Source organism: Haliotis asinina, chromosome 4 (assembly GCF_037392515.1).
Source record: "Haliotis asinina isolate JCU_RB_2024 chromosome 4, JCU_Hal_asi_v2, whole genome shotgun sequence".
In the NCBI taxonomy this organism is placed as follows: Eukaryota; Metazoa; Mollusca; class Gastropoda; order Lepetellida; family Haliotidae; genus Haliotis; species Haliotis asinina.
The window spans coordinates 79,868,035-79,882,239 of NC_090283.1; the positions used below are offsets into that span (position 1 = coordinate 79,868,035).

The 14,205-nt window shown below is 42.0% G+C and overlaps 1 protein-coding gene across 1 annotated transcript in view; it reads left to right on the plus strand.

Moving 5' to 3' along the window:
• LOC137281953 (annexin A11-like) overlaps positions 1 to 11,785 on the plus strand; it is a 57,668-nt gene extending 45,883 nt beyond the window's left edge. Inside the window, exons 2-9 of the mRNA XM_067813691.1 lie at positions 1,981 to 2,056; positions 3,946 to 4,040; positions 4,625 to 4,738; positions 5,171 to 5,261; positions 5,721 to 5,869; positions 6,849 to 7,026; positions 7,206 to 7,318; positions 7,798 to 11,785. Of these exons, the coding sequence (XP_067669792.1) occupies positions 1,981 to 2,056; positions 3,946 to 4,040; positions 4,625 to 4,738; positions 5,171 to 5,261; positions 5,721 to 5,869; positions 6,849 to 7,026; positions 7,206 to 7,318; positions 7,798 to 7,923 (942 nt within the window). The 3' untranslated portion in view covers positions 7,924 to 11,785. The remainder of the gene's footprint in view (positions 1 to 1,980; positions 2,057 to 3,945; positions 4,041 to 4,624; positions 4,739 to 5,170; positions 5,262 to 5,720; positions 5,870 to 6,848; positions 7,027 to 7,205; positions 7,319 to 7,797) is intronic.
• Positions 11,786 to 14,205: the final 2,420 nt, after the last annotated feature.

A 14,205-nucleotide genomic window follows, 5' to 3' on the forward strand; every position in this document is an offset into this window, starting at 1 on the left:
CTGTCTCAACCGAGAGCTCGAGTCGAAGGACCTGCGCCGTACAAGTCTCAGTAAAGCTCTGTCCTCCCGGACTGTGGTCTTCCTGGGTCTTCCTGGTCTAGGCAGGTCTTTAACTTCATTAGTGGCCCGGTATTTTTTCAAAAGTTTTGAAATTATGGAATGATGTCGTCCGATTTGAGTCCCGATTTGTCTTAGAGACATACCAGCATTCCTCATGCCGATTATTTGCCAACGAGTGGCCTCTGATAATTTCCTACGTGCCATGACATTGAAATGAATGAAAAACCGAATGCAATCGACAACCTGCGCTTGTAAACACCCCAGGGAAAAAGTGCATTTTTCGAAAGTTGAGGTTAAAGCAATGCACGTGCGCTGTGCAAGCTTCACGCGCGTCATATCAACCCATGAAAAGCTCATGCTGTATGTCAATACATCAAAATTGAATAATCAATCATCAAAATTACTTCGTTAAACTTTGTTAAGTTTTTATGTGTCTTTGAATTTGGTGTTGCTTAATTAATTTCCATATGTATATTTATAAGTTCCATATGTCCATGAGTTCGTTATATCTGTGATGGGTTCGATATATCTGTGATGACTTCGTCATATCGATGAGTTCATTATATCTATAAGTTCCTTATGTCCATGATTTCGTTATGTCTCTGATGAGTTCGATATATACGTGAGTTCTTTAAACACGTAGTTACTTGAATGCAATATGATTCGTTTTTTGGTATTTTTCATGGAGAACAACCACCTAATATACGCATGGATAGTATGTTGCTATATGACAGCAGCCTAAACATGAATAAAGCCCACTGTACTTAATACACACGTCAAATTACAAATGCGTGAAATAAGGCACACCCTGAACCACGCACACCTGACCCGAATAAGGCAGGGTTCATTCGTGAAATAAGGTGCGCTGGAACATCCAAGGGGAATAACTTATATCGAGAAACATTTGTGGATATGTCGCGATAAAATATTTCCGTCAGGTGATTTCCACCCCTCGTTGCCCTGAGCAGTTAGGCCAACACAACCAAACACAATGCAAACAAGCAGGAAGTAGTATGTGTGTCCGAATTTGACAGGGTCTCTGTGACATCAATGGGTTGTTCTACTGACGCGAGTAAGAAAGCTCGTGCAGTGTCGAAATCTCGTGACGTCGGTCGCGCACCCTTTGTGACATGAATGAATATGTGACGTCACGAATCTATTTCTGTGTAAAAGGTATATAAATAGATGCAAGGGTATATAAGGCAAACCTATTTCAGGAGTGATATCTTTTTTGACGGAGACAACCTAGACCAGATCAAATCATAACATGTCCTGCACACTTAAGGTACTGTGTCAAGGGAGGTGTGTGTGTGTGTGTGTGTGTGTGTGTGTGTGTGTGTGTGTGTGTGTGTGTGTGTGAGAGAGAGAGAGAGAGAGAGAGAGAGAGAGAGGAAGGAGAGAGAGAGAGTAGTTCAGTTCAGATTAGGCATTGAAGTATTTGCAGTTATTCTTCAACATGTAATACTGGGGTAAGTTGGGGATACTTCCAACATTTGTACTAATATGGAGTATATGCTTGAACTTGTTCTAGCTGGCTGCAACAATGCCTATTTGGCGCGACATATTAACGCAGCAATATGGACGGTCGAACTTGGATCCAGATTAACAAACACACTCCCTTTAGTACAAGTTGATACACAGTGTTGTTCTTTTTCCACCCATTTATTTTCATTGTTGATGAATAGCCTTTTTACCTTCATGTCATTACTCCCTCTGACTTCAAGAGCAATGCTTTGCGCTCCGGTCATACCAAGGAAAAGCAATATGAATTCATTCGGTTACTAATGAACGCTTGTGCGCAACACAATAATGAACTCCCACCTAAAGTAAACTTTATTCAATAATTTCACACGTTTATCAAAACATGCGTGATATTTTAGCTCCCTTTCTGCATTTATCATGGTCTTTCTTCTTTTACAGCCAACTGTTTTCGCTGCTGAGCCTTTCAGCCCCGAGCAGGCAGCGGAGGCCTTGAGGAAAGCCATGAAGGGCCTCGGTGGGTTGCTGAACTTTATTTTTGTAATTCTTTTAGTCTCTTTACAACCTAGTTATTAGCGCTGTCATACGTATCTGTGCTTGTTGGAACAGCCGGGGACTCCTCGAGTTTAGTCTACAGGGATCCCAGCTATGTCGGGACTGGTGTAGTGTTATGGATGAAGTAGTTCTGAATGTCCATCCCACTGTAACACTTGTTATATTTGAGATGGCACGTTCTCAGAAAAATGCAGATTTTAAGAACATTTTTTTCATTGTGTTCCATCAAGGATTCGAACCTACACTGTTAGTCTTTCACCTAATCGCCAGCACACAAAGTCTGCGATCTAACCCACTCAGCCATCGCGTCATCTACAATAAACGGAAGTCTGACAAATGACGTCAAGTGACAGTCAAATTACCCTGTGACAAGTGTAAGTTGTCACGTCATGACCGAAAGCCGAAATGTGTCAGATGTAACATATGTTATGTGAGCGATTACACTTTCCCAGAGAAGTACAGATCCTAGTAGAGTCGCATTCAGGATTTGATATCACACTCTCAGAGTCAAGCACTTCATCGCCTGCACACAAAGTCAGCTATGTTATATTCGACTATATTGGGGGACATTATGACTTTGCATATTTCACAGTAAGAACTGGATACTGATCCCTGCACCATCCATAACACAACTGAACATTCTAGAAACCCGAGAATATCCGCGTTAGAATTTGTCTTCAGCAATCAATGCTTGCCGCAAGAGGGGACAAATGGGATCGGGTGGTCAGGCTCGCTGACTTGGCTGACATGTCATTTTATCCCAGTTGTGTAGATCGATGCTCATGTTTTTGATGTTTACAGACGGTAATGTAGCTGGATTATTAAACAACAAAACAACAAACAAAGAACAAAAGACACACGTTCTAGGCTGATACCATGTCATTCAGCACGTATGCGGTAGCGAAATAACTCGCTTTGGTGCTCTTAATTCACTTCAGTGGAATGATGTAAACTCACAAAGTTATCAATTTTGAAATCTCCAATGTCGACACCATTGTACACAAAAAACAGATCCTCAATAATTTGTTATAGCATGGGAAAACTTCACAAGAAGGGAAGTGTTGAGGAAACGCACATTTTACGGCGCTTCAAACACTTGCATTCGTTTAGTTACCCAAGTGACCGATGGCGCCTTCAGTTGCACTAGATATGTACACGTATGGTCACCTGTCGATACAACTTAATTACTGTTCCATATTACGTACTACAAGTGAGGTACGGAGTTTCAGGGTGTTCTTGTCTTCGACACGGAAATAGAGACTGGCTGCTTTCAGTGTGAAGGTCTTACTAATTCTGCCATCCTACCCCGACAGAGCTGAAGGCTCTGTCAGATCAATCCAGTGTCAGTTATATTTGCACAGATCACTATGATGACTCCAGGTTAGAATAGGTCATCAGCACCTTGGGCTTATTGCTGTTACTCAATTATTTACACACCACTGTAACGAGCTGGACTTTATATTGAAACAACAATCAACGGTCGTAAGTAAGAGAATCTGATTACCTGGCCCTGTTATCGTGTTGATTGTGTCATCGTACCACGGCGGCGTACGTCGCTGGTCATGATGTCGAACACAGGTTTGTCTGATCCAGATTTGCCGTTATGTACTTTGGAATCGAGTGGCTTTGAAGCGCATAGACGAAATCAATCCATACTGACGTAACTGTGATGTTCAAAACCAACTGATTCTAAAGATGATTTTGTTCCTTGTTTCCCAAACGCCGCACTCACTTACGTTCCAACTGTATGGAGCCGATGTGTAAATAATTGAGTTTTGGCCAGACAATCCAGTGATTGTCATCATGAACATCGGTCTGGATAAGTCCTGACTTGCTATCATTTGTTGACAGGCACGGACGAAGGAACCATCATAAACATAATGATGACCCACGATAACAGACAGAGGCGGGAAATAGAGAAAACGTTCAAAACCATGTATGGAAAGGTAACCCATTTGTTCGCTTGCCCGGTAGCCCGTGACAAGTGGAATTCATGTATGTGATAACTCATGTCTTCATTTGTCAGAATTATGAGACGATCTGTTTAGTTATCTGGAAATGGCGTGAGTGGCTGATTGAGTTTATTTTTACGCCGTTTTGACAAATATTCCAGCAGTATCACGGCTCCACACATTATACCCATATGAGGAATCGAACCCTGGCCTCGTGGGTTAACCGCTGTATTTTATTTAGTGTTCGGGTTAATGCATCCATCAGCTGCTCGGCCACTAATATGGATTTTTGAAAATGCAATTTTATCATCTGGTTTGAATCCTTTTGGGAGGCATTCCCTTTCCGGAACTGTTCGGCTTGTACCACAAAACCACGAGATGGCCGGGGATCTTTAGAGTCCATCACCTACCGGTGACGCTGTTGCACTTTGTATTGTCAGGGGAACCAATCCTTATTCTTGTCTTCTGTACTGCGGCAGTAATTCTAATCTGTCATCGAAGCTGTTACCGTACCAATATTCTGTTCCCAGCAATAATTCCCACCCAAGTATGAAATATATATTGTATTCAACTTTTAGGATTTAAAAGCAGAGCTGAAGTCAGAGTTGAGCGGCAGGTTTGAGGACGTGATACTGGCATTGTTGGAAGCCCCACGGACATTCGACGCCAAAGAAATCAAAGGGGCAATAAAGGTATGCTTATGTTCAGAGAACTGTATCGGCATAGTTCCGTCCCTTACTCGTGCCAGGATATGCTGTCTTCCATGTTCGTTTCATTCTGTTGTTGATGTAACTCGCACACGGTTTAGGACTGTGTTAAGACAAACATGTCCACAATGTTAAGATGAAGAGCTGAAGCTGTCTTCTGTTTTAAAAATTGACAAAAACAGAGTTGCGTTTCTTTTGTTCTACAGTATATTATATACATCGATGTTGAACCTCACAGTCACATTTTCTTGTTTCGTAGAGATTATGTTGAGTAAATGCGGTATCTAGCTCAGACTAGCTAGCTATGGTAAAACGAACAAAATTTACTTATATCCCTAACTACATTTGTCCAGTATATGTATGAGTGTATGTTGTGACGTACAAGAGGCGACAGTCTATGGTATTTCCTCCGTGTAGGGTGCCGGCACTGACGAGACCACGCTGATCGAGATCCTGTGTTGCCGGACAAACAAGGAGATCGAGGAAATCAAGGCTGAGTATAAAAGATGTAAGGACAACATTGGAGCCAACGGTAACCCCTATACCTTGAGCGGGATCGTGGTTCGAATCTTATGTTCTTGGTTTGTGTGTACCATGCAGGGCTGTCATGCGTGACGATTCATGTCAAATTCGGTAACTAACAATCCATGCCAGTCATTCAAGTTTGTCTGTTAGAAACCCAGGAGGATATATGAAAATTAATAAAATTCTAGTCCAGAATGATTTTGCAACTCTTGAATGCTTGAACTATAAGAGGTGGTGGGGTAGCCAAGAGGTTAAAGCATTCGCTCGCCACGCCAAAGACCAGGTTCGATTCCCCATATGGGTGCAATGTGTGAGCCCATTTCTGGCGTCCCCCGCTGTGATGTTGATGGAATATTGCTAAAAGCAGCGAAAATCTAAACTTACGCACTCGAACTAATATGGGAAGAGTTTGTGTTTACAACACCCCGCGTGTTTGTTTCAGTGTATCAAAAGGACCTTGAGAAGGACATCCAGTCAGATACAAGCGGTCACTTTAAACGCTTTCTGACGTCACAAGTAACAGCTAATCGGTCTAGCTCTACGGAAGTGAACCCAAGTGACGCTCTTATCGATGCCCAGGATCTAGTCAAGGTGACAGCAAATAATTCATGTGTTAATACTTTTATCAGGCAATAAATCTAACATTCCGTGAAGATCAGGGTTATGCTTGTCGTAAGGGACGACTAGCTGAACGTTTGCTCACACAAGTCATTGTATCCTAACTGCGTAGATCGATGCTTCTGATGTAAATCACTGGGTTGTCTCGTCCATGCCCGATCATGTACAGACCGTCGCCATATAGCTGGATTATTGTTGAGTTCAACTTAAGAAAAACAACGAAACAAACAATACATATTGCACAGTTGTTCCAAATCTTGATATTGCCATACTGTATTTCCTCAGCACATCTTCGGATATAGATCAAACACTGGGTATCGATTATACGGAGGGTAATTTATGGCCGGAATTCCCTCCCATATTACCTATCTCTTAAACGATGGGGGTGGAGTTGGTCTGAAAGAAATGTCTTCCCGGACGTGTAATCGGGGAAATACGGTAACAATAAGGTGTCAAGTTAGTCGAGGCTGCCACAATGCATTGTGCAGAGTTACCCTACTTAATGGTACTAGGATCCAATGATCAAGCGTTCGAGTCTGGTCCATCCTGAGTGAATGTCTTTGTTCATAAACATGTCAATAGATTTTACAAAAGTGATAAAGATTCCTGAAAGTCAAGAATGCGGCTAGACAATACAGACTCATATTTACTCCCTGGTTAAATACTCAGAGTGAACTTCCCAAAGTGTTCACTGGTCTTCGTTTAATTTTTGGATCTTGTAACTGATTTAAGAAATGTCTCGGATAAACAGAACGTGTTTGTGTGGATTCAGAACACACACGGAAGAGGACGAAATTCTTTCATTATACTGTTTAAGATTTCCTGAATGAAACGGGAGCTTAAAGCCTGTATGAAACCTCACTCATTCTCTAGCTCACCCATCCAGCGTAACACACTGGCTCTGACTCATGTTACCCTCCAATTCACTGAGTCCTTGTATTGGTGTTGGCAGGCTGGCGTCAAGAAATTGGGGACGGATGAGTCTGTATTTAACCGCATCTTGAGTCTGAGAAGCTACAACCAGCTGAAGGAAGTGTTCAAGGCTTACCAGATGGCTTGTGGGGAGGACATAGAGGCCTCCATCAAGAAGGAAACAAGCGGGCACCTGGAGCAGGCCTACCTCGCTGTCGGTAAGTGACTGCGTTGGGATCTCAGATTCTCACTAGGTGGATGCATGTTGTCGTGAAAGTACAATGATTTTAAGCGTGGCGTTACACCGGATTTTTATTTTCCTAGACCGCCCCTCATTTTGTAAGATAGGATGCGGAAACACGCTAAATCGGTTGACATGAAGTTGTCTCTCTTGCAGTTAAACTGGTTCGGAACACGCCCGCCTTCTACGCTGAGCTGTTGTACAAAAGTATGAAGGGTGCTGGAACAAAGGACAGACACCTCATCAGACTTGTCGTGTCCCGCTGCGAGGTGAGTTTCTACTCAGTTTCTATTTTTTTTTTTCGTTGAAAAATCGAGATGGGGATTACTAGTGAAAGTTCCTCCCGTTGGTCAGATGGTTTCTATATGCAGCTATTATCATTTTGGCGTTGGTAGAAGTGTAAACGTATTAATTGGCAATGTTTTTTGGTTGTTTTTTGTTTGTTTGTTTGTTTTGTTGCTTTTTCAATTTGCATTATGACATCATTCGAGTCTAATTGTGACGAGGGTCATTGGACTAGAAACAGAATCACAGCTGAATACAGCTGACATCATGAAACACTTGTGGTTCTCCAGAATGGCTATCATCATCAGTGTCTGTAGAGGAGTTCTAAATGATTAAAAATATTGGGTAATAATTTACGGATGTGATTTTGGTTGGAGAAGGATATTTGATGAGAATGAAGTGAATTGGTTCTCATTTTACCTCTTTGAAATTGGAAATGATGTAATCTCGCTCTCAATTTCAGATTGATATGGGTTTGATAAAGGAAGAATTTGAGCGTAACTATGGTAAAACGTTGGCTAGCTTCATCAAAGGCGACACAAGTGGCGATTACAAGAAGATTCTTCTTGGTCTCATCGGAGAAGCGTGATGATGTCATCATACATTGTACGTCATAAAGCACATGACGTCATTTCATCATACCACGACACAATTAAGCCCACAAGTTCAGCCTCTTGGATGAGTTTGTAGTCATTTGTCATATCTAACGAGCAGTCATCATTAGTGAAAGTGAACAGTTTGTGAACATGGAAGCATTTGTTTGGAAGTCTTGGAAGTATATGCAATATTGTTACTATGGGAACCACATTGCTGCACTGTTACTCATTGTTATACAGAATCGCCTTGTGTATATAACATTGATGTAGCCACGATTTCGTTGAAGACACAGGTGTTTCGACTGGTATTATTTTTCTTTATCAATGCCCATTGTATCTCATCTGTAGTCTCTACAGATAATTATCATGGACCTGTTCGCCTCGTTCTGGGTTTTTCTCGGAAACCACGGCCATTTAGGGCCGTTATTTATTTACTGTTTGAACACAGGAGATGTAAAAACAAACATACCATGTGCCCGTGCGTCGTCTCAAAATCGCCCTGTAAGTCTTGTAACATAAGAACGTGTGCTAATACTCACGAATCAGTCTAAGTAAACTTGGTCTCAGTATTATTCGTTACACTCCTCTACTAAGTCTAACAAACCCCAATAGGAGGTCACGTCAGGTAACCACTGAGCGACGTCTGACCTAATCAAATGCGAGACGGCCGAACGGAATTAACCAATCAGACGACGGCTACTGTTTAGGGTTTGGCGGACCAAAGTTCTCCAGTCACTGACACAGATCCTTCAAGAAACGAAAATCCGCATAAAACACAGATATTTGACCTACAGTATATACGCTTAGGACTTTTAGATGACATATTTACTAGCAGCCAATATTTCCGCGAGCTGACGTCCTTGAATATAGACAACAACGCTGTTTTCAGTGACTGTTTACACACTGTCGACAGTGTTGTATCGTGCGCCATGTGCATCGCCCGGAAGTGATCGTGCGGAAAATAGCATTCGGAATCGTTTGGATACAAACCTTTTCGAGGCTAAAGTTCAAAAGGCGTGTGTGAATGTCCACTTTCGCGATTTGGTAAGCTGTGTTCTGATTGGTCAATCTCAAAGGTTACCTGACGCGACCTTCTACTGGGGTTTGTTAGACTCGTAGAGGACTGTAACGAATAATACTGAGACTAAGTTTACTTAGACTGACTAACGGGTATCTCGTCTTCAGTTGTACAGCAAGGGACTCACGCAGTTAAAGTTCATAATGTTCAATGTTGGTTTGCTCATGTCAAGTCAGGTCAAGTCAGGTCAAGTCAGGAAAGATTTCTAGTTATAGTTGTGCAAGGCTAATTATATAGGAGATGGAGAAACGCATCAACGGTGGCGAATGGGTCTACCTTTTAAATACGATAGAATAAGAAACACTGGTAATGTAGAATATATAACTCTAATGAAAAGTAGGGGAAACAGGAGTTTCAGTTTGGACAAGAAATTTAAGCGTTAACAAATTTTACCTAAAATTCCACCCCTAGACACACCGCATGAGATGCAGGTGTATAACACAGTAGCCCTATTCACGTGTCATTCTTAAATTTGGTGGTTTTCAAGGCGATCCATAAATCACAGTAGACCATTCATTTTGACAGCCAACGTGCATCACACATTTGCTAGTGTTTGTCCCTAGCTGACTGGGGGTGGGGGTGGGGGCGTCAGCAGATGAAAATCGTACGCATGCAAATTTCACGTCATGCACCAATCATCTTTCAAAAGCGATTGATGTGCAAATAACTATGGTCAGACGGAAGTGTAGTGATTACTATCACTGACTCTGATATATCTTCCCCTACTTTTTAGCAGTATATAATACTTTATTTAATTGTACAAAGTGCATACTGGTATTTCCAACAACACAAACGGAAATAGTAACAATACCGGAAGTTCATATTTGTGTAATGTAAACCTTTACATACCAGAATCGTTTTGTTTAAAACAACCCCAAGGCCTTTTAGAGACCACAAAAAGATGTCTTCTAAACCAAACTAGAAATGACTGTTTGTTTGTCGTGACGCTCGACTAACAACTTCCGTGGACAGAAATTACCTTGCTCGTCAGCTTTGTGCGTTTCAAAATGACGTCAAACTTCATTTTGCCCCTTTTTGTTTTTTGCTATGCTTCATACCAGGTCGTTATCTGAGAACCATACAAGGTGTAATTTGTTATGTACATATCTATATTAAATATATATCGACTTCAATTTTTGGAAGACCTACTACTGAATTACAATGACATTGCATGTCAAAACCCTTTCCCTTGCAGTTTAAAACACCTGTACAGACGGAAAGATTCCTGTATAAGGGGCTTGATGGAGAGTAACCATTAGCCTTTCAAATGTTTTCCCTCTCGATATATATGTAGGAATGACCAGATGATAGTATTTGCTGTTGCTATTTGTTTTTATTTGTTTGCTGCTGTTCGTGCATTTTGTTTAAAATACAGCGTTATTAAAATGTAACAATTTGGTCTCCGGTGAACTAAAAATGGTTACTAGTATTTGTTTGACATAGAAATCGGTCCATGGATAATGTATACACAAGTCCCACTGTAGCACGTTTACGGCCTGATACATGCATGATATATAGGACTGTACACCGACCAATCCGGAGATCAACTTAACATATTCGCCGCACGTGTCAGACAAGCCAATACATCTAGTAGCATGTTTTAGGCGTTCACTCTGCACCAGAGACCGGTGTTCGACTTCCCACATCGATCTGACGCCAGTCACTGGTGTTCCCAAACCTAGGAAGAACGATACCAGTCAAAGTGCAAAATTCTTCCGTTTTTGTCCTGGTGGCATGCGTGGTACACTTTCCTTGTTATATACTAATTATTTGTTACATATTTTATTTAGTATATACCTACTGAATATTGTTCTTGACACGATTTACATTCCAGCTATAACAAAGAGTATTGATGTAACTGATTTTGTAGAATGTGTGAAGTGGAAGGAGTTTGCTAGTGACAAGGCATTATACTGTCTGTCTAGTTAGTATCATTCACATCACGGTACACCTGCCATGAAAGTCGTGTTAGTCTTTTTGGAGTTTACTGATGCCGAGTTGGTCAGTTCTAGCTTTTATATTTAGAAAGAACACTCAGGTATGGAACCAGTAGAATAGCAGTATTTGCTGTGCACGTATAGCAGAGGCCCACATCGACAGCTGACTATCTACCACGTGGATATCAAGTACATGCATTATCACAGTAGGAGTTATCGAACTTGGCAACATCAGTCGGAACATCCGGTTGAGCTGGGAGAACATGACAGGCACCGTTGCCAAGACAGATATCTGTCGTTCCCAGTCGGCTGTTATCGTCTGTCAGGCGTCAGTAGAATTTTATTGAGCCGTTTGATCACATCTCGAGAAGTGTTGACTATTTGGGGTCATTCGGAATTTTATCAAACATGGCCATTAGTGTCATACCGAATGTGTTCCTTTCAAACGATAAGGTCACACGATGGTTATGAATGGTAACTTCCGGCTCTCCAAAGTTAATGTTCTTCGGTTTATCCCAGAATTCCTCACTTTGCAATGGTCAAAGCCGGGTAACCGGAAGACTCTTATTCTGATTACTCATAGTGTGCAAGAGCCGACTGGCGACGGGTTTGCGTAGGTTTACACCTCCTGTCAGAAGATGGTGTAGAAATATTCAATTCTTCAGATTTAAAACTCGTTTCACTCACTGTTAACATACCCCGAACCATCGTCACTATCCGTGTCTTTTAGGGACAGTCCGGAAAGGGGCGTGTGGGGACGAAGTGGCTTGAGTATCAGGTCTGTTCTTACATGCATCACTCTGTTTTACTATACTATTACTAATTAAATTATTTCTTACATACTGTTTGTACTTGTCTGTCTTTAGCACTTTGTTATGTCAGAAACCTATTGCCCTTCAACAGTAAAATACCTAAAGACGCAGGAATTGCTGTCTACATGCTGCATCTGACAGAGTTGTCCGTGTTACATACGCGCATGCGCGCGCGCTCACATAAGCACCAAAACTCTTTCCGTTTCCCCTAAAAATCGACTGTACCATTCTGACTATATCGTCACTGTGTATTTGTTTCCGCAGTATTACAGCTGTATGATGTTGTTTGTACACAATGTCTGGACCAGACAATCCAGTGATTGTCACCATGCGATACAATGGTAAATGACTATGAAATAGTGATGATAACAGATGTTCGAGAACTAACACAAACTCGCATTAACGTCGGCATAGTAAGGCTCTGGAAAGTTGAGAACACTCGCCCATTGCGCCATTTCTACAATCACTACACTGCAAGCTGGATACAAAACTACATCATTTTTGTTATCATTATAAGTGCAATAATGTGGAACACGACGGAAACCCCGTCTGTGTACGCCACACCGGTGTCATCCCTGGTCTGTTTCTTCCAGGCCGATCTTGCGTGGGATTGCTTCGTTTATGTCGGTCCCATGATCGACTGGTGGTACTCTGGTGAACTTTGAGGTGATGGCAGAGTGACATCAGACTGGCGCTCCCCAGTGTCCACACGTCCAACGACAGTGTTTCTAGTTACACCAGTAATCGTGATACAACGACATTCTGTCATTTAGCTAAAGAAAGCCCATAACCGTTTAAAAGAAAACTGCTCTGCATGGGCAATATCCCTGCTCACGATTCCTCACAACTGCGCGTGCATATTGCGAACCACTTTTTCTCTCTGACATTTTCATGCATGTTGACACTTTCGAAGTTGAACATACTTTAAAGTTGCGTTTTGCGCTGTGCGTTTGTTCCATGTTCACAAACGGGCATTACAATGGCGAAACACTAACTTTGAAAAGTATTCGAAATATCATAGATTAACATATTTTCACAAATGCGTTTCTTTTTGGGGTGAGCATATAGTAGCTTAGTGTGTTCGTTGTTAACTATTGCCAAATATCATATTCCTATAGGAACTTCCAGCACAAAAGTTCAGCTTAGTATGGACGTTTCTAGAATGATTTTATCTGAACCGACACAGTAGATAATAAGAACGAGTTATTACTTAATGAAGTGTCAGTAAAATGTCCACAACTGTCCTCGCGGCAGAATTTCTGCACAAAACATTTTCATGCTCGTGTTATACCCGACCAAACCGCACTGGTGCGCGTGTTATTCTTTTCAGACTGGAGAACTGTCGAAAGGTTGCTGAACAACTCCTCCCCTTACCCTACTGGTGTGCGCACTGTCACCCGTGCCAACCACCCCTGCCCCACCCCGGTGTGCGAACTGTCCGACGTGCCACCCCTCCCTGCCTTACCCTGGTGTGTGAACTGTCCGGCGTGCCCCTCCTTGCCCCACCCCGGTGTGTGAACCGTCCGGCATGCCACCGCTCCTCGCTTCATCCCTCCCCCATCCCACCCTGGTGTTTTAACTCAACTCCTGATCATACACTGTGTACCAGAGTCTGTCTGCGTGAAAGGATCACTGTATGAGGGTTTGAGATGTGCCATTGATTCTCCAGTCCGGGGTTCTACACCACTTGGGCACGCGCACGTGCCGACCTGTGTTGACAAATTTGTTTTTCCACAATGGATACAATTGAACGCCGAGTGAGAGCGCGCTGCTAATTCTCCACGTGTTGTCAAAACAACAAAGCACGTGCAGAAAAAAAGATGATGATTTTCCGATAACACGCGGACCAACTCAGACAGCGGGGAACATATTTTTGAATAATGGAAATCTAATTCTTTTACAATTTGAACTGTAGACGCTCTTCAACTCAGAAAGAAACACATTAGATCAGAGATCACTCAGTAATTGCCGTATTAAATCGAATACATCCTCAACAATGTGATGTCGAAGACGTTTCCAGATTCAACTCAGCTGGATCCTGGCACATTTCAAAACTTTTAAAAATCTTGATTGACAACTTGTTGTATTTCAGTGTCCCGACAGTTAAAAGTGGCCTCAGGTAACGGTTCATTGTAGGCCGTTGTTTACAAAATACCTGGGAACGTGACAGTACCCAATGCTGAGGGCACTTCAGTTCTCTAGTACCAGGAAACGTACAGCTGAGCTTTCACGATCATGCGGGGATAATGAAATATACCACACCATTCACAACAGTGAAAATATACTGAAATGTACCACTCACCATTCACAACAGTGAAAATATACTGAAATGTACCACTCACCATTCACAACAGTGAAAATGTACTGAAATGTACCACTCACCATTCACAACAGTGAAAATATACTGAAATATACCACTCACCATTCACAATCAGGTAAATATGATGA